The following is a 20232-nucleotide window of genomic DNA, read 5'->3' on the forward strand; positions in this document are numbered from 1 at the left end:
GTCCGACCGTGTGTACGCGGCATAAGTCCCGGGAATTGATGAGCCCTTCATTTCTTTGTAAGTGGGCAAACTTACAAAATATGCAGGGGATCAAATAATTAGTTTCTCCACTGTGGGTAAGTACAATATTGAAGAAAATTTTTATTGCAATGCATGATTGTTTGATTTTTCGACTTAATGGGCACAATTAGATCAAGTCCTTATTAAAATTATATGAAAAAAACAGGTTAATGTAAACCATATACTAGTAACTCAAAATTAATGTTCACTTTAAGTACAATATATTTTACCTATAAGACTTCCTTATGCACCCCTCTCCCCCATTCCCAACAGTATCAACAAAATTGCAGCGGCATTAACCAGCTGCTGACTGTTGATGTGCCAATCTATTCACTGTACAAAAATTCTTTGAGTCCATATAACCTGTTTCTATTAAGCCCCGATGAAGGAGGTGAAGTGTGGCCCCACATGTTGGTTTACATATACAATTTATGTTTGAGATCAAATATTACCTCGTTGATGCTCCTGGCAGACTACATCACGTAAGTACTGTAAGTTTTTTTTTTCTGGTTACAATTTAAATTTAAAGTTGTATCAATTTCCTTACAGATATCTTTTCAGATGTCTGTTAAAGAAGATTGTACCATAACTGCAAAAGGGAAAGGACTGGTGAATTTAACAGTGAGTTGTAAAAATCTATTGTCCATTATTCTAGCTGTGAATGTATAGGTATGCTGTCAGCATTGTCCTTTCGGTTAGCCATTAGAAAAAAAATCTCTGGTAATTTTCTAAAGAGAATTAAAGCCCAACTCTGGCCTATTTGTTTTTTTTTTTTTTTAATTTTTAAATGCAGCTCTGGCCACAACCTGGAGCTATCCCTCAGAGTATCCCTTGGTATCTTTTCCACCGCACATTGTCCTTATGCCCCGTACACACGAGCGGAATTTCCGTTGGAAAAATCTTGGATGGTTTTTCCGACGGAATTCCACTCAAGCTTGCCTTGCATACACATGGTCACACAATATTCCCTGAACTTTGGACCGTCAAGAACGCGGTGACGTACAACACTACGACGAGCCGAGAAAATTAAAGTTGAAAGCTTCCGAGCATGCGTCAAATTGTTTCTGAGAATGCTTGTTTTTTTGCGCGTCGGAATTGCATACAGACGAACGAAATTTCCGTCAAAAACGTTTTCCTTCGGAAAAATAGAGAACCAGTTCTCAATCTTTTTGCCGGCAGAAATTCAGACAGAAAAAGTTGGATGGAGCATACACACGGTCGGAATATCCGACCAAAAGCTCCCATCACACTTTTTCCGATGGAAATTCCGCTTGTGTGTACGGGGCATAAGTCTTCTGGCTTTAACAGATTTTGTGTGATTACCTAGAAAGGGTTTTTGATATTAGATTGTAAATATTTAGGAAAGAGGTGGGTGAGTTGGAAGGGAGAGAAGGCTGCCAGAAAGAAGGGGTGGGCTGACACCTCCTTTTGTGTTCATCGGCGTTAGACCCAGTCTGCAGCAGTGGATCTCAGTCTTCACTCCTGAAAAAAGGAGCTGCAACAGATTAGGTAAGTGAAAAAAAAGTTCAGGAAGGGTTTTTTGTTGTTAAATTGTGATTTGGTAGGAGAGAGATGGGTGAGTTGGAAGGGGGAAGGAGGTTGCCAGAGGAGGGGATGGACACCTCCCTTTGGGTCCAGTAGTGAGGTTCTTACAAGATCATGAAGCCTCCAGTGGTGGCGTGATGACATCATGATGAGTGATTGCTACAGGACTGGCTGGTGGCAGACCTGAACTGCAGTGTTGGATCACTGAGAAGTTGCAACAGATTCGGGAACCCCAACAGGTTCAGATAAGTGAAAAAAGGTTCCGAGAACGTTTTTTAAATTGTGAATTAGTAGGAAAGAAATGAGAGGATTGGAAGTGGGGAAGGCTGCCAGGAGAAGGGGGTGCAGACACCTCTCTTCTCTTTGGATCCATCAGTGGGCTCCTTACTAAATCTTGCAGTGTCCAGTGGTGGTGTGACATCACGATGAGCGATGGCTTCAACTGATCAGTGTTAGACCCCAACTGCAGCAGCAGATCTTGATCTTTCTCAAGGAGACACAACAGATTAGGTAAGTAAAAAGAGCTCAGGAAGTTTTTTTATAATTAAATTGTGAATTTGTAGGAAAAAGATGAGTGAGTTGGATTGGGGGGGAATCTGCTGGGGTGGGGGGGTGGACTTCTCCCTTTGGGTCCAGTGGTGGGGTGCTTACAAGATCTTGAAGTCTCTAGTGGCGACAGGATGACACCACGATGAGTGGTGACTACAAAACTGCTTAGTGGCGGACCTGGACTGCAGCGTTGGATCAACTAGGAGCCACAAGAGATTCAGGAGCTGCAACAGGTTCAGGCAAGAGAAAAAAGGTTTTAGGAAGGGGCTTTATTGTTAAACTGTGAATTGGTAGGAGAGAGATGGGAAGCTTGTAGAGAGGTCACTGCCAGTTTTACTCTAGAGATGAACTTTAAGAATGAAAAACTTTGTGTTTTTGCTAGATTTGGTTCAGAAATGAATGTTTGGCCAGTGTTGGTGCTCCTACTTTTTGTTCTAGTTTGAGCTGTAAAGTTCACAGCTTTTTATGTTTTCATGATATTATCAGTCATTTTGTAATTCTCTCTCTAGATAACACGATCATATTATTCCAATTATAAAAAGGACTGTGACAATTATGATCTTTCTGTGACAGCACGGGAAGAGTACTTGGGTGAGTGCTGGTTTAACTTACTTTTTCATTGTATTGTCTGTTGTCTTATGCCGCGTACACACGAACGGACATTCCGACAACAAAATCCATGGGATTTTTTCCGATGGATGTTGGCTCAAACTTGTCTTGCACACACAAGGTCACACAATGTTGTCGGAAATTCCGAACGTTGAGAATGTGGTGATGTACGACGAGCCAAGAAAATTGAAGTTCAATAGCCAGTGCGGCTCTTCTGCTTGATTCCAAGCATGTGTAGAACTTCAGATCCAGATCTAGAAATCCAGATCTCAAATTTTGTGTTTCAGAAATTCCAATGGAAAATGTCCGATGGAGCCTTCACACGGTCAGAATTTCCAACAAAATGCTCCCATCGAACATTTTCCATCGGAAAATCCGACCGTGTGTACGCGGCATAAGGGTATTTTGTGCATGCTGACAGTGAATGTACAGTTGGCAATATGCGTGAAAAAAATCCATAGTTTCCCCCACCCATGCTGAACAGCATGGATAGATGAATCTCCCACTGACGGCTATTGTATTCTGAAAGCACCTGCATCTGTCATAAGTAGTAGTTGAGTTATGTGGTATCAGCAGGGTCACCCACGTCTTGAATTTCAGCTGATTTAGAGGATTTAAGGTGTGTAGGGCCAGCTTACTGAGTACAGTTATTTGCTTTGTATTCAAGTTTTTTTTTTATTTTTATGCTGCGACCTACCACCCCAGGAAAGAGAACCCCTAGTGCTGGAGCAGGCTGACATTGCCCCAGGGTGGATCCATCAATGTAGTCAAGGATTGATATAATGTTGGGCACCAGTAATTACTTGTCTTTTCCAGATGTATATCTGCTTTAAGCTCACAGGGGGAGAGGGTTAGAGCTAAGACACCTCCAGCAGCATATTTTCCAGACTCTAAGCGTACTCCCGCTGTCACAGTGCATGAAGAGAACTTGGTCCATGGTGTATTGCATAAATAAATACCATTAGGCTAACAACAGCAGCACTGTCATCAGAGCTTCACATTCAGAGAGCGGGTACCTCCATGCATCCTCACCAAGCAAAAGAACCAGGATCCTCTGAGGGTCAGACTCATTCCGGCCCCAGCAGGTCTTATTCCCCTGACTCCACTTTGGGTGTTGTATCTTCTTCCACCTGGGAGGACTGCTTCAGGATGACTGTGCTAGGCCCAAAAAGGCTCCCTGCTTAACTAGCACATACAACTACACATACCTCCCCAGGCTGCAGTTCATGGAGAAGCACCAATCACCAGGCCACCTTCAAAATATCTATTTTCTCTCCCAGCATGCCCCTCATAAATTCAGTAGTGTTAGGACTGCAAGCATACACAGGGTGCCGTGAAGAGGCCTTGCTGCTAATGCATGCGTTTGCAAATGCGTGCTAACTAAACCCCTGTTTTTAACGCAAACTGTTGGACAGGTTAATTTGGTCAGTTGGCAGACTGGTTGGTGAGTTGAGCTATGGAATGTTCTGTTTCTGTCTTTCATGTTTGCCCTTCCATGTGCTCCTTGCTGTGAAGGCCAGTTATAGGTGGGGGCAGGGGCCATTTGTTTACACCCACTGACAGTAAACTTTATTGTCGTTGGCCAGGGGGGACGTAAATATTCATAACCCAGCATTATTGCAGCTCCCCTGTCTAATGCTGCCAGTGACACCTACTGGCAGCAGCCAAGAGCAGCAGCAACACTGAGCTCAGGGAAAAGCGAAGTAAGATGCTACAAATTAACCTTAAAAGATTACCACCCATCTTCTATTGGGTTGAAGACAGGACTCTGTGCAGGCCAGTCAAGTTCCTCCACCCCAAACTCGCTCATCCATGTCTTTATGGACCTTATTTGTGCACTGGCATGTTAGAACAGGAAAAGGCCATCCTCAAACGGTTCCCACAAAGTTGGGAGCATTACATTTTCCAAGAGTTCCCTTCACTAGAACTAAAGGGACAGAACCAACTGCTGAAAAACAACCCCACACCATAACCCCCCCTCCACCAAATGATTTGGACCAGTGCACAAAGCAAGGTCCATAAAGACATGCATTAACGAGTTTGGGGTGGAGGAACTTGACTGGCCTGCACAGAGTACTTACTTCAACACGATAGAACACCTTTGGGATGAGCGGAGACTGTGAGCCAGGCCAACATCAGTGCCTGACCTCACAAATGCGCTTCTGGAAGAATGGTCAAACACTCCCATAGACACACTCCTAAACCTTGTGGACAGCCTTTCCAGAAGACGTGAAGCTGTTATAGCTGCAAAGGGTGGGCCAACTCAATATTGAACACTACAGACTAATGCCCCGTACACACGGCCGGACATTGATCGGACATTCCGACAACAAAATCCTAGGATTTTTTCCGACGGATGTTGGCTCAAACTTGTCTTGCATACACACGGTCACACAAAGTTGTCGGAAAATCCGATCATTCTAAACGCGGTGACGTAAAACACGTACGTCAGGACTATAAACGGGGCAGTAGCCAATAGCTTTCATCTCTTTATTTATTCTGAGCATGCGTGGCACTTTGTCCGTCGGATTTGTGTACACGCGATCGGAAATTCCGACAACGGATTTTGTTGTCGGAAAATTTTATAGCAAGCTCTCAAACTTTGTGTGTCGGAAATTCCGATGGAAAATGTGTGATGGAGCCTACACACGGTCGGAATTTCCGACAACAAGGTCCTATCACACATTTTCCGTCGGAAAATCCGACAGTGTGTACGGGGCATAAGACTGGAATGCCATTAAAGTTCATGTGCGTGTAAAGGCAGGTGTCCCAATACTTTAGGTAATACAGTGTATGTGCTTAAAGCTGAACTCCAGGCAATTAGCTTAATACACAGTTGAAATACATATGTGGGAACTGTTTTTCCTGACAAAAGATTTGTAATCATGTTTAGCCAGCCTTACAATTTAAGTATCCCTGTAGGACAGCATAGCCATATCACTACCAACATTGCAGCAGCACAGTTGGGTCAGGAACACAACTTTTACTTATTAGACAATGAGAGAGACACTACAAATTGAAGAGTATAACTACCAGCTCACTCTACTGTCCCTTTCAATGAGCATATTCCTTTTCAGCATATTGTGACTAGCTACTAGTACTGTAGCTTCCTATTTCCAGTCTAAGCATATCTCCCAACCTTCTAAGATGAGAAAGAGGGACACCTTAGTATAGCAGGGGTCTCCAAACTATGGCTCTCCAGTTTATCAAGAACTACAATTCCCCTCATGCCTAGTCATGTCTGTGAATGTCAGAGTTTTACAATGCCTCATGGGACGTGTAGTTTGGCAACAGCTGGAGGGCCGTAGTTTGGAGATCCCTGGTATAAGGTATTTAGGCAAAGGGCACACTCCTGCAATGCATCTATTTATGTGGACCATGAAGACTTAATATGCAAAAAAAGATTGGTTAAATGGGGTGATTTTTTTTTTCACCACTACTTTCAAAGAAAAAAAATGCAATAATTTAGTGGTTAGATGTACGGTGGACTGCAGCAAAACATGTCCAATAACTTAATGTTGCATTTGTTTATAGAGGTCTATGCATCAGACCAAAAATAAAGGATACATGCAAAGGGAAGAGAGCTTTGGTACCTAAAGAGGGACAGTCCTTCCAAATCAGGGACAGTTGGAAGCTATGGCCTGAGTACTGCTTTACTGGGAATTACACAGAGGAAGCTGATACCAAGAAAAACTTCTATAAGCCATAGTTAAAAATACTGTGTGTATATATATATATATATATATATATATATATATATATATATATATATATAATGATTTATGTTGCTTTATTTTAATGAGTTTTTTTATTTCCTCTCGAGCAGTTGAGAACCCCAAAGATGTGAAGTCTACTGTGGCCATCACCATCTGTGTCAGGTAATGCATAAACCAAAATATTAAACATTTTAACTGTGTCTGTGGGAAATAAAGAGAGACAAGGGTTCTTATTCTTATAGAGACATACAATGGGTTTTGGGCCAATTCTATTGTTTTATAGCTATGTTTTTATTATGTATATACATTTTTGTTTTCCAATTAAATGTTTAAAGCACAATTCCAGGAAAAAAAAAACAGACCAGTAAAAGTCAAAATAAAATTATCAGATTTGCTGCTTCAGTTAAATGGGAACGTCACCCAAATGGAGTTCTGCTTTCCTTCTCCCCCTCCTCCCAAACACCTTAGAACACACATTTTTGTTCTTGGGGAGCAGGTACGTGATTTTGAAAGCACCCGCTCCCACTGCGCCCCATTCCCCCATAGTTTTCTGGGACATGTCACATGTCCCAGAAATTTGCCGGACCATTCACAAAGCGCAGTGCAGCTCACAGTAGGAAGCCGACTTTGAAGCTGCTAGGGCTCACAGAGGACATCCCATAATAAAGATGCTGGCGCTGGGGACCAGAAGACTGGCCAAGAAACCAGCCAGGTGAGGACAGCTCTGGATCCCTGGACAGGTAAACTTCCCTTTAATAAATTTTAGCAGCTACAGTATCTGTGGTTGCTGACTTTTAATTTTTCTTGGGGCCACTGAAGATCCTCTTTACCTTCATTCTAGAGCTGTTTGCAGTAATACCTTACTGCCATTAGATGCCGCCAGTCTCAGAAGGTAAACGATGGTCAGTATTATGGATGAGCCCGATGTTCGAGTCGAATGTAAGTTCGACTCAAATATCGGGTGTTTGCCTGTTCGCCGAATAGCGAACAATTTGGTGTGTTGGCGGCAAACTCGAAAGCCGCGGAATACCCTTTAAAAGTCTATGGGAGAAATCAAGAGTGCTACTTTTTAAGGCTTATATGCATGGTATTTTCATAAAAAGTGTTTGGGGACCTGGGTCCTGCCCCAGGGGACATGTATTAATTAATGCAAAAAAACGTTTTATTAAAATGGCAGTTTTTTCGGGAGCAGTGATTTTAATAATGCTTAAAGTGAAACAATAAAAGTGAAATATTCCTTTAAATTTCGTACCTGGGGGGTGTCTATAGTATGCCTGTAAAGTGGCGCATGTTTCCCATGTTTAGAACAGTCCGAGAGCAAAATTACATTTCTAAAGGAAAAAAAGTAATTTAAAAGTACTCGCGGCTATAATGAATTGTCTGTCCCGGCAATACACATAAAAGTCATTTAAAAAAAACGGCATGAGATTCCTCCACAGTCCATTACCAGGTCCTTTGGGTCTGGTGTGAATATTAAGGGGAACCCCGAACCAAAATTAAAAAAAAAATAGCTTGGGGGTCCCCCCAAATTCTATACCAGGCCCTTCAGGTCTGGTATGGATATTAAGGGGAACCCGTGCCAATATTTTTTAAAAAAAAAGGCGTGGGGACCAGACCCTTCAGGTCTGGTATGGATTTTAAGGGGAACCCAGCACCAAAATTAAAAAAAAAATGACTTGATACGGCTTGGGACAAGTCCTTTATTAAAAAATTTAAAAATAAAACTGTCCAACGAAGTCTTCTTCTTCTCTTGCTCCACAGACGGAAAAAAAACCCACAAGGAACCTGCTGTATGACGCGTCTTTGCTTTGACAGTTCTTTTATACCTGAGGGCGTTTTTTTTTTTTCTTTTTCGGTCCGTCGGTGGAGCAAGAGAAGAAGAAGAAGACTTTGTGGGACATTTTTATTTTTTTATTTTTTAATAAAGGACTTGTCCCAAGCCATGTCATTTTTACCATTTTCACACAGTTTTGTGAAATGGTAGGGGTACACTCTTTTGATGTTGACATTTAAAAGCAGTGGCAAGCCTGCTGACCTCACAGGTTTGCGGATGTGACCGAACACTGCTGCTTTTACAATTAGACATCAAAACAGTGTTACGGACTTCTAAGTACTGCATTTCACTATGTAAGCGGAGTTTACTGTTAAAAATAACTGTGAAAAGCAAGACTCTGCTGGGTGTATAAAGATGTCCGCTTGCCGACTTCTAACTCCAGGCTTACTGCGAAGGAGTGCGTGTGTGCCAAGGCAACGTCACTTCGTCTGCGCATCGCGCATGCGCAGTAGGCCGGATAGCGGCTTTCTGATGGGTAGCGGCTATCTGATAGAACACCGGCTCAGAGATGACACAATTATGTAAATCCTGGCGCCTGTGTATAGAACACCGGCATCTCAGTCCAGGAAGTAGATGTTGACCCTAGACGATGCCTGAACAAAGATGGCTCTGTCTGCCTGGAGAGAAAAGCAGATGAAGGCATGGTCAGTGATGTCTGGTAGAGGCATGTATGCACTTAACATAAAAACATACACTCAATGCCAGCAAAGCATCAGCCTCAGCAATTCCAGGTTTACATCTAAATAGACACTACATATATAGGAGCTGTATGACCTGCCAAAGGATTTGTATTCCAATCCATTCAGCTCACTTTTATTCAGCTATTTTGCTGCATTTTAGTTGTTTGACATCATTGTTAATTAAATTTACTAATATAATTGTTAAAATTTTTAAGGTCCTTGAAAGCAAGTTATGCATCTCTAGCTGTGGTGGAAGTAGTTATGTTGTCTGGGTTCATCCCAGATACGTCTACCCTCGATAAGGTAAGTTAAAAATGATACTAAAGTCTCAGTTGTTTTTCCTTAAACATAACAAACATGTTATACTTACCTGTTCTGTGTAGTGGATTTGCACAGAGCAGCCCAGATCCTCCTCTTCTCAGGTCCCTCACTGGCGCTCCTGGCCCCTTCCCTCTGCTTAGTGCCCCCGCAGCATGTAGCTTGCTATGGGGGCACTCGAGCTAAGCTACAGCTCCCTGTGTCCATTCTTACACGGAGCTGCGGCTGGGCCCCGCTCACTATCTCTCCTCATTGGCTCACTGACTTTGATTGACAGTAGTGAGAGCCAATGGCACCCCTTGCTGTCTCAGCCAATGAGGAGGGAGAGTCCTGGGCAGCCAAGGCACTCCCGCAACATCGCTAGATCGAGGTGGGCTCAAGTTAGTATTGGGGGGCTGAGGGAGGCTGCTGCACACAGAAGGTTTTTTATCTTAATGCATATGCATTAAGATAAAAAACCTTCTGACTTTACAGCCACACTGGCGTGGCTGTAATTAAGGACAATATGACTGGTGTGGTAGTGATCGGGGACACTGGGAGTAGTGTGGTAGTGATCGGGGACACTGGGAGTAGTGTGGTAGTGATCGGGGACACTGGGAGTAGTGTGGTAGTGATCAATGAAACTGGGAATAGTGTGGTAGTGATCAGGGACACTGGGAGTAGTGTGTTAGTGATCAGGGACACTGGGAGTAGTGTGGTAGTGATCAGGGACACTGGGAGTAGTGTGGTAGTGATCGGGGACACTGGGAGTAGTGTGGTAGTGATCGGGATAGTGATCCCCTCCCCATTGGCCACAACGCAGGGCCAATCACAGCGACCCATTGCTCTCCACAGGGAAGAGACTACAGCTCCCAGCATGCACTCTGCTGGGGGAAAAAAGAGAGAGAGAGCCCGGAACCCAGAAACAAGCTGGGGGAATGAGTGATATACTTTAACTGCTCCAAAAGACAGAAATAGAGAGAGAGGAGTGTACCCGGGGAACCCAAACAGAGAGCCATGCTGCTAACCAGAGAGAGCCACGCTGCTAACCAGTGCCACCAGGGTGAGCCACGCTGCTAACCAGCGCCACCAGAGAGAGCCACGCTGCTAACTAGCGCCACCAGAGAGAGCCACGCTGCTAACCAGAGCCACCAGAGAGAGCCACGCTGCTAACCAGCACCACCAGAGAGAGCCACGCTGCTAACCAGCACCACCAGAGAGAGCCTTGCTGCTAACCAGCACCACCAGAGAGAGCCACGATGCTAACCAGCGGCACCAGAGAGAGCCACGCTGCTAACCAGCGGCACCAGAGAGAGCCACGCTGCTAACCAGTGCCACCAGAGAGAGCCACGCTGCTAACCAGCGCCACCAGAGAGAGCCACGCTGCTAACCAGCATCACCAGAGAGCCACGCTGCTAACCAGAGCCACCAAAGAGCCACACTGCTAACCAGAACCACCAGAGAGCCACACTGCTAACCAGAACCACCAGAGAGCCACACTTCTAACCAGAACCACCAGAGAGAGCCACGCTGAGCCACTACCAGGGTACAGACGTGCTACACTACTGACCAGAGTTGCCCCTGGCAACACAGAGTGAGCAAACATCTAGCTGGAGGGATCACTGCGGCAGTTTCACTGGGTCTGGTGAGAGGGCCTGTTGGCCATTATCCTTTACTGATCCTAGGGACTGAGCCATTAGGAACTGCCTAACCTGCTATCCTCTAGCCCTAATACTGCTTCTGCAGGCTAGAGGATAGCAGGTTAAGCTATTACTGACTGCCACAATGAGCTCCACTGCTGTGCTGCTGGCTCGAAAATATTGTGTGTGTGTTTGGGGGGGGGGGGGCAGTTTGCCATCTTCGCCCTGGGCACCAAATGACCTTATCCCGGCACTGACTGGGAGTAGTGTGGTAGTGATCGGGGACACTGGGAGTAGTGTGGTAGTGATCAGGGACACTATATTTGGTGTGGCAGTGATCAGGGATACTATAATTGGTGTGATGGTTATTTACACTGACTGTTGACAGTATGTAAAAGAAAAAAAATGTTATATTTTTTTTATTACTATTTTTTTTTACAATTTTTTTTACATATTGTCACAGGAGCAGTGTAGTATCACCATAGTGACACCAATGCTCTAGGGGAGGGTTGGGATTTTTTTTTTTTTTTTATACTATGATTGCTTATTACAGTGATGATCACCGTTTATAGTAAGCAATCATTTTAACTTTATTTGGCATCCATTTATGATACCATTGTATACTTTTGCGATTGCTGTGATTGGCCACAGGTCACAAGGCTAATCACAGTGGCCCAGTAACCAGATCGGTGATCTGCTGTGTCTGTTGGACACAACGGTCACAAATTGCACTGCTGTGCTTCCATTGGGGTGCCAACGAGGCGAGCGAGCAGGAGGACGTACCGCTACATCCTCCTGGAACAAGGAAGCTTCTGCCTGGCTGTTTACAGTGGCCAGGAGGGAGGTGGTTAAAAACTCTTACAGTATTAACAGAGATAAGCTTTCAGTTTATTCCCAGCAGAAGTTAGGACTCAATTTAGCCTCTTGAGTCTTTTGTCCCAATGTCAAAGTTTTAGCCCATTCAACAGGAACCAAACATCTCCTGCTACTGTAGCACCCTCTAGTGTGTGCTAGAAGTAGAATAGGCAAACTATATCCTGACTCATGCTGTAAATTTGTGAGTCTATAATTGGGTCAGGATTATTGGAGTTCAGGGTTGGATGACGCATCTCAGCAGATCTGGTGCCTCCCCCTGTTTCCAGAGTGTTGGCTGGGCAGAGGCTAGGAGGAGTTGCTCAGCATATTTAGAGGTCTCTGGACAATCCCCGGGATTGGGCCTGGCAGGGAGCCTTTAAATATTGATGAGCCATGCCAGCAGGGGCAGTTGGCGATATAGTGTTGAGGAGGCTGTCGGTGGCCCTGAGGGGTGCGCCCTAGTCTGGGGGGTGACCAGGGCTTGGGTTCTGGAAGGATCCTTCCAAAGACACAAGGGAGAAAGCTTTCCTGGAGGTACAGGAGCAAAGAGAGGAGAGAGTGAGTAGTGCAACACTGTGGGGACTAACAAAGGGGGGAGACTGCCACATGTAGCCAGTCTCCGTTGAAGACAGAGGTGGGCTTAAGTCTTCTACCTTTCCCCTGAGAGATCTCCAGAGAGTCACCCAGGTGGGCTGATGAAGAGTCAGTCAGGCGGACTGGTGTAGAGCAGTGGCCACCTGTCCATAGGCCCCCCCCCCCCCAGCAGTCACAAAAAAAATTAGGAAAATAAAGAAAAATTTAAAAAAAGGCCCTTTAAAAAAAATAAAATAGAAAAAAATGTCCTTTAAGTGCATTGTGTTCGGGCGCCGGACACAGTGCATATGGGAAGCGCCACGTCAATGCAATCACGAGATTGCAGATGAGGCACTTCATTTGCAGGCTTCTGAGTTGGCTTGTGGCGCAGTCCATTGCGATGGACTACTTCTGCTTAGTCCATTGCGCTGGACTACTTTCGCTTGTCCGTAGTATCACTTAACTCGGAGGTGCTTTGTTCTCCGAGTTAAGACGTCACTTCCCGTTTCCCTGTGCTAGTGGTAAACCGGAAGTGACGTCAGAAGCTCCGTGGAACGCACGGCCCGAGCGGAGCTGGCAAGTAAGGCTCCAATAGGCTGCTTGGCGCTCGCAGTCCACTCAGCTGTTTTAGGAAAGCGAATGACTATTCGCTTTCCTAACACTGAACCGCCTCTCCACCAATCAGGTGCTCGGGTCTGTTACCTGTCACCTGATTGGCTGAAACAAAAGGCGCCCCTATTGGACGCCTATCAGGAGGAGAGGATGGGAGATGAGGCAGGAGACGTATGAAAGACCTCACTCGTCGCTGTCACCTGCTGCCCCACAGACACAGGGTAAGTGCTGGGCCCGGCAGGGGGCACACTGGCAGCATTTAATGGGCACACTGGCAGAATTTGATGGGCACACTGGCAGCATATGATGGGCAGTTGGGCACACTGACAGCATTTGATGAGCACAGTGGCTGCATTTGATGGCACAGTGGCTGCAATTGATGTTTTTTTCTTCAAAATGTTTTCAGTTTGTTTGCGCCCCCCCAAAATTTTTTGAGCACCAGCCACCACTGGTGTAGAGAGACAGCCAGGAGGGCTAGTGGAAGAGGCAGCTGCAGCCAGGTTCAGCATTGCCTGAAGAAGTGGTGCTGGATCAGTGGAGACAGAGGAAGGAGATAAAAAGCGCTGTTTCACTCCACATGCTGTTTTAAGGGACTGTGAGTTCCTGTCCATAATTGGGCTGTTACTGAACTGACAAGGAGTCTGTCGGTTTCATCAGGAGTGAATCAGCAGAAGTGTGTGCAGGAGGAAAGCTGAAGAGGAGTCTGTACAGTATATAGAAAGTTGTCCCTGAAGTTCTTGTTACAGTCAAGTGGGCATCCCATAAACTCCATATCCCCATCCAAGTTGTTAACCCCCTAATATAAAACAAAGCTAAGGACTGTTTTCTGACTCTGAGTGCTTGTGAAGATTCAGTGTGCCTGGCTGTGCAGGAGTGGGGGATCCCTGTTCTTTGCAGCTCCTATGTGGGGTATGCTACACTACTAAATATGACAGCTTCCTTCTTCCGCTGTTAATGGTTCTATATATTTGTACAAAAATTCTCATCAGTGCATTCGATGACTTCATGAATGGTCAAAGTACATAAAAAAACTCTTATGCCGCGTACACATGACCGGTTTTTCCGGCAGGATAAACTCTGACGGTTTTTCTGACGGAGTTCCGATGGAGTTCCGACGGAGTTCCGCTGAAATGGACTTGCATACACATGATCACACCAAAGTCCAATCACTTAGAATGCGGTGACGTACAACACGTACGACGGAACTAGAAAAAGGAAGTTAAATAGCCAGTAGCCAATAGCTGTCCTTGCGTCCTTTTTGGTCCGTCGGAACAGTATACAGACGAACGGTTTTCCCGATAGGAATTGATTCCGTCGGAAAGATTTAAAACATGTTCTATTACTAAGTCCGTCCGAATTTTACGAAAGAGAAGGTCCGATGAAGCCCACACACGATCGGACTATCCGATGGAATGATTCCGTCGGACCTTTTCTGCCGGAAAGTCCGACCGTGTGTTAGCGGCATTACTTTTAACATTCAGTTATTAAATGAATGAACCTTCCGCAAAGAATACCACATTCACTGTTTGAAATTTGTTTGTGCAACAAAAACTTTCCATCCTACTCCTTCAAATTTTCTCATCACTGTGGTTGGAAACTAATGTCGGTTTGACCCCCTGTTTGATTGAACATTTTTAAAGTGAAAAATTTCGAACAAAATTCTATTTGTGAATGGCAAGATTAAATCCAAGTTTCTGTCTCTTAAGTCCTGTACACACGTTCGGATTGTTTACCAACAAAACCGTGGAATTTTGCCCGAAGGGCATTGGCCCAAACTTGTCTTGCATACACACGGCCAAACAATTGTTGGCCAACAAATACGAATGTTGTGACGTATTACGTTGTTTTTCAGCTCTTTAGCGCCACCCTTTGGGCTCCTTCTGCTAATTTCGTGTTAGTAGAAGTTTGGTGGGTGTTGATTTGCACTTTTCTTTTCGCACTTTTCATTTAGCGCTTTTCAGTTTGCGTTTTTCATTTTGTGCGTTTCAGTTGGTTTCTGAACGGTCGTTCGTCAACCAGACATGTTGCGGAATCGGAGGAGATAACTTGTTATTTATTATTGGCCTTGGAGTTATTGCTTGACATTATTTTTTTGGTTGAATAATGATTTGATTTGTTATATTTTCTTTCTTTTTGGATGCATAGAATGCACTTTTTGGTTAAGTTCTATTGGCAGATAGCATGTCTAATTTTATTTGTTTTCTTTTTTTAATGCACAATAAAAAAATTGTGGAGAATAATACTTGGCTATGTGTTTTACTTCAAATGACAGTTTTGGAGTAGGCAGTTACATTTTAAAAAATACAATGTAAAATTAACAAGGAACACCAACATAGTTGTATCTTTGATCTGAAAAACTACGGGATAATAATGGTGTTGTGGTAACTTGCCCAAATAAAAAAAAAAAGCATAGTAATATTATTCTTGATATCACTAAAAAAAAAAAAGCCTTTGAAAATTTGTTTGCAATAATTCCATCAGTGTCACCAGCAAAGCAGCTTCATTATTATCCCATTAAAAAAGAAGAGAATTGTGCGCTGTATTTCAAGATTTCATAATTTGCCAGGTCACTAATGTTAATTCTCCATTACAAACGCTTGTTTACAAGACTGACAGCTTCTGGCTCGTAAAAAGGGCCGGTATCAGCTCTCGGTCTGCTCAGAACAGTTTGGAGTGCAGGAGGCACTGTTTGGCGGAAGGAAGCAACTAATTGGGGTGCCAAGTGGTTCTGTCACAAAGCCCTTTTACACAAAATACTTTATCTGGGAGGTTCCAAGGGCGAGGGCTGTTATAGTGATTGTTGGCTACAATAATATGGAACTTATATGACGTCATCGGTGTCTAGAGAGTTCCCATTTCCTGTCTAAGTGTTGGAGTGTGGGTGGTGCAAAGGGCAGAACAGAAGGAATCTAGGAGACTTCTAATATATATATTGCTTTTTTTTGGGTTATAGTCTTTTTTTTTTGTTTGTTAGTCAGGGAAGTCCAGTATATTTTACATCCATGTACTTTGTTAGGGTCTTTATTTTCAGCACATCTCTGCAGTGTGAACTGCGAGGTGGTTAAAAATGTTATATAGCTAAACGCTGAATGTCAGTCACATTACTCATACTATATTTTTCCATTAATGACAGCTAAAGGAAAGAAAGGACATGAGCATTGACTTCAACCTTTCTAAAGGTCCTCTCATTTTCTACCTAAGCAAGGTAAGCATAAAAGAAATGTAAATAAATTATATATATATATATATATATATATGTAGGAAGGCCAGTATGGTGGCCTGAATTTATGGGAGGAGCCCGGTGGGTATTTAAGCAGCCCGCTCACCTGTGGTGCTTGTCGGTTTCCTGTGCGCGATACGTTACGTCACTAGGCCGACTATCCGAATACCAAACGTCCGTAAATCGTTGTCTCGCGAAGTTCCCGCATTTGCTATTTCGTGCTCGAGAGTGTCAGTGTTTACCGATCCGTATCGTTCGTACCACGCGTCTGGCTTGGCTGTCGCAGGTAGGGTCCCGTCGGACTTTTCGTTTTTCATATCATGTCACTAAACCGTGAGTTCAAATTTCGTTTCACCCGCATTTCACAAACTGCAATGTGTATCGCTCGTACTTTCGATATGTTACAAATTCGATAGCACAGCGACGCTGACGTCGCTTCATTTCTAGCATGTCGGTATCAGTAGACAGCCATAGCCAGTCGCAATTTTGTAAAAGATCAAATCAAGTTAGTTCGATACCAATCATTTCTCATTTCTGAGACGTTTCTAAACTCATTTCGGACATTTCAAATCATTTCTCATTTCTGAAAACATTTCTGAACTCATTTCTGACATTTTCAAATCATTTCTCATTTCAGTCAGCTACCGCGCTCCGATTCGAATCCAGTCGCACCAAAGATGCGCCGATTCGTTCCGGTGTGCCCCAGTTATTACGGCCTCATTTCTATACATGCTCCAGAGTTACGTTATTGTCAGTCAATTGTACCTCTGTCATGGTTATCATTTCATTTCCATGTATCACGTCCCGACATGAATTCAGTCGCATGAAAAATGCACCGATTCGTCTCGGCGTGCCCCAGGATTGGCCTCATTTCTATACATGCTCCAGAGTTACGTTTTATCAGTCATTCGTACCTCTGTCATGGTTATCATTTCATTTCCATCTATCACGTTCCGACATGAATTCAGTCGCATGAAATGCACCGATTCATCTCGGCGTGCCCCAGGATTGGCCTCATTTCTATACATGCTCCAGAGTTACGTTTTATCAGTCATTCGTACCTCTGTCATGGTTATCATTTCATTTCCATGTATCACGTTCCGACATGAATTCAGTCGCATGAAATGCACCGATTCATCTCGGCGTGCCCCAGGATTGGCCTCATTTCTATACATGCTCCAGAGTTACGTTTTATCAGTCATTCGTACCTCTGTCATGGTTATCATTTCATTTCCATGTATCACGTCCCGACATGAATTCAGTCGCATGAAAAATGCACCGATTCGTCTCGGCGTGCCCCAGGATTGGCCTCATTTCTATACATGCTCCAGAGTTACGTTTTATCAGTCATTCGTACCTCTGTCATGGTTATCATTTCATTTCCATGTATCACGTTCCGACATGAATTCAGTCGCATGAAATGCACCGATTCGTCTCGGCGTGCCCCAGGACTGGCCTCATTTCTATACATGCTCCAGAGTTACGTTTTATCAGTCATTCGTACCTCTGTCATGGTTATCATTTCATTTCCACGTATCACGTTCCGACATGAATTCAGTCGCATGAAATGCACCGATTCGTCTCGGCGTGCCCCAGGATTGGCCTCATTTCTATACATGCTCCAGAGTTACGTTATCAGTCATTTGTACCTCTGTCATGGTTATCATTTCATTTCCACGTGTCACATTCCGACATGAAATCAGTCGCATGAAAATGCACCGATTCGTCTCGGCGTGCCCAGGATTGGCCACATTTCTGACACATGCTCCAGAGTCCAGATCATAGCTAATCGCAGACATCGGGGGATTGATCCACATCTCTGTCATGCAATTTCTACCATTTCACTCCCACAACGCATCACCGTTTCGAAACCAGTCGCATCTGAGGTGCACCGATTCGTCACGGCATGCATCACTGGTTCCGATCGCATTTCATACCTATACCAGAGCTCGGTTAGTTGCCAGTCGCTAACACGGCACAACCAATTCGAGCCGCGGTCAAAACAATCATTTCTCTCATGTCATTTAATACTGCACTCCTATTCGAATCCAGATGCATCAAACAAGCACCGATTCGTCCCAGGAGCACCAATATTTTCAGTTGCCCCATTTCAATACATGCTCCAGAGCCCGGTTCACGGTCGAACAAATCGTGACACGTCCAGGCCGCACCTCTGTCATGCAGTTCATTCATTTCACAATCAAAGCAAACATTTCGAATCATTTCATTGTCACAAGATTGCAAGCATCATACAAATCATTGCTTCAAGTTACTTAGCAATCCCTTCACGAATTGTCACCTTTTCATTTTCCTCAAAAAAAAAAAAAAAAAAAAAAAAAAATCCATACCTATACCAGAGCTCGGTCGGTTGCCAGTCGCAAAACACGGCACAACCAATTCAAGCCTCGGTCAAGGTAAACATTTCTCTCATTTCATTTCATGCTGCGCTCCGATTCGAATCCAGATGCATCAAACAAGCACCGATTCGTCCCGGTGTGCACCAATGTTTCTTCTGTTGCCTCGTTTCAGTGCATGCTCCAGGGCCCGGTTCACGGTCGCATCAGTCACGACACGGCCAGGCCGGACCTTTGTCATGCAGTTCAGTCATTTCAAACATCAAGGCAAACATTTCGAATCATTTCGTTCTCACAAAAAAAAAAAAAAAAAAATATACGAGCTCAAAAACAGGATATTCTCATCAGATCAAATCATGTCACAGGCCGGCAGCGAAGACTTCACGGCCCCTCTGTCGGCTTTCACACAGGCCTCATTTCACTACCTCACAGTACGTACGAATGTGGGAATATTCGTTCAGCAGCCATCGACGAACAAACCATAGGTCGGCTCTTACAAACAGAACTAGACCGAGAGTACGTTATAGGCCTTTCACTCAGCCCCCTTTCAGCACTTGGAGAGTCAGCCCTATTTGGGGCTCGTCAAGGGCAAATTCACAAATAAATTACGTTTGGGGTACCGCCTGTCTGCGCCTCATTCTTCCCACATCCCCAGTCTCAATTCCCTGATTCCCTCCGAAGAATTCTCCCTAAAATATTCCTCCGTAGACATGCCGATACAAGCAGTCATCAAAGCAGGTACAGGTGCCTGGCTTTCCAAAACCGACATCTTGGATGCCTTTAAGCTCCTGCCTATCCATCCATCCCTTTGGTGCTGGCATGGCATCAAGTGGAAGGAGGCATATTATTTGGCCACAAAACTGACGTTCGGTTCGAAGAGCAGCCCTTGGCTCTTCGACACATTCGCTCAGTCTCTTGCTTGGATACTGTTACACAAGGCTCAGTGACAAAAGTCATCCATTACCTGGACGACTTCCTACTAATGGAACCTCCCAGCAAGCCCCCAGGAGACCTCGACAAACTCAGAGCGATATTCGGAAAACCCAATCTTCCCATCACCAAGCACAAAGTAGAAGGCCCAGCACATAACATCACCTTTCTCGGGGGCCAACTTAGACACCTGCGCTATGCAAGCCAGTCTCCCCCTCGACAAACTAACCCGCATTAAGGCGGTCCTTCACAAATTCACCCACACCAAGGGGTGTACCAAGAAGCAGTTGCAATCTCTCCTGGCAATGCTGAATTTCGCCATACGAATTATTCCACAAGGCCGCACCTTCGTGTCACGCCTGCTGAGATTCCTGCCAGAAACACAAGACCCCGGTCAGATCTTAAATCTAGACTCCGCAGCAATAGCGGACCTATCTATGTGGGACGAATTCCGTCCTCCCGGAATGGCATATCCCTAATTATACCCATGGTTTCAGCCCTGTCACCCCAGGTGGTGACAGACGCTGCAGCCACCACAGGTTTCGCTGCAATTTTTGGCCATCATTGGTTTTCAGGACCCTGGCCTCAACAGATACTGTTGATACCCGGCTTATTCAAAACATCTTCCCTCCTCGAACTCTACCCCATGGTGGCAGCTGCACAACTCTGGGGTCACCATTGGACAGGGCAAACCGTAATCTTCACCACCGACAATCAGGCCACGGCAGACATCAACAAAGGCAGGTCCAATTCCCCAG

The 20232-nt window shown here is 44.7% G+C and overlaps 1 protein-coding gene across 2 annotated transcripts in view; it reads left to right on the forward strand.

The window, feature by feature from the left end:
- LOC141133436 (A.superbus venom factor 1-like) overlaps positions 1-20232 on the forward strand; it is a 224820-nt gene that overhangs the window by 151469 nt on the left and 53119 nt on the right. For both annotated transcript variants that reach the window (XM_073622823.1, XM_073622824.1), the window contains exons 30-34: positions 610-681; positions 2664-2745; positions 6590-6641; positions 9209-9296; positions 16104-16175. In XM_073622823.1, the coding sequence (XP_073478924.1) occupies positions 610-681; positions 2664-2745; positions 6590-6641; positions 9209-9296; positions 16104-16175 (366 nt within the window). The remainder of the gene's footprint in view (positions 1-609; positions 682-2663; positions 2746-6589; positions 6642-9208; positions 9297-16103; positions 16176-20232) is intronic.

The sequence above is a fragment of the Aquarana catesbeiana genome, linkage group LG03 (assembly GCF_042186555.1).
Source record: "Aquarana catesbeiana isolate 2022-GZ linkage group LG03, ASM4218655v1, whole genome shotgun sequence".
In the NCBI taxonomy this organism is placed as follows: Eukaryota; Metazoa; Chordata; class Amphibia; order Anura; family Ranidae; genus Aquarana; species Aquarana catesbeiana.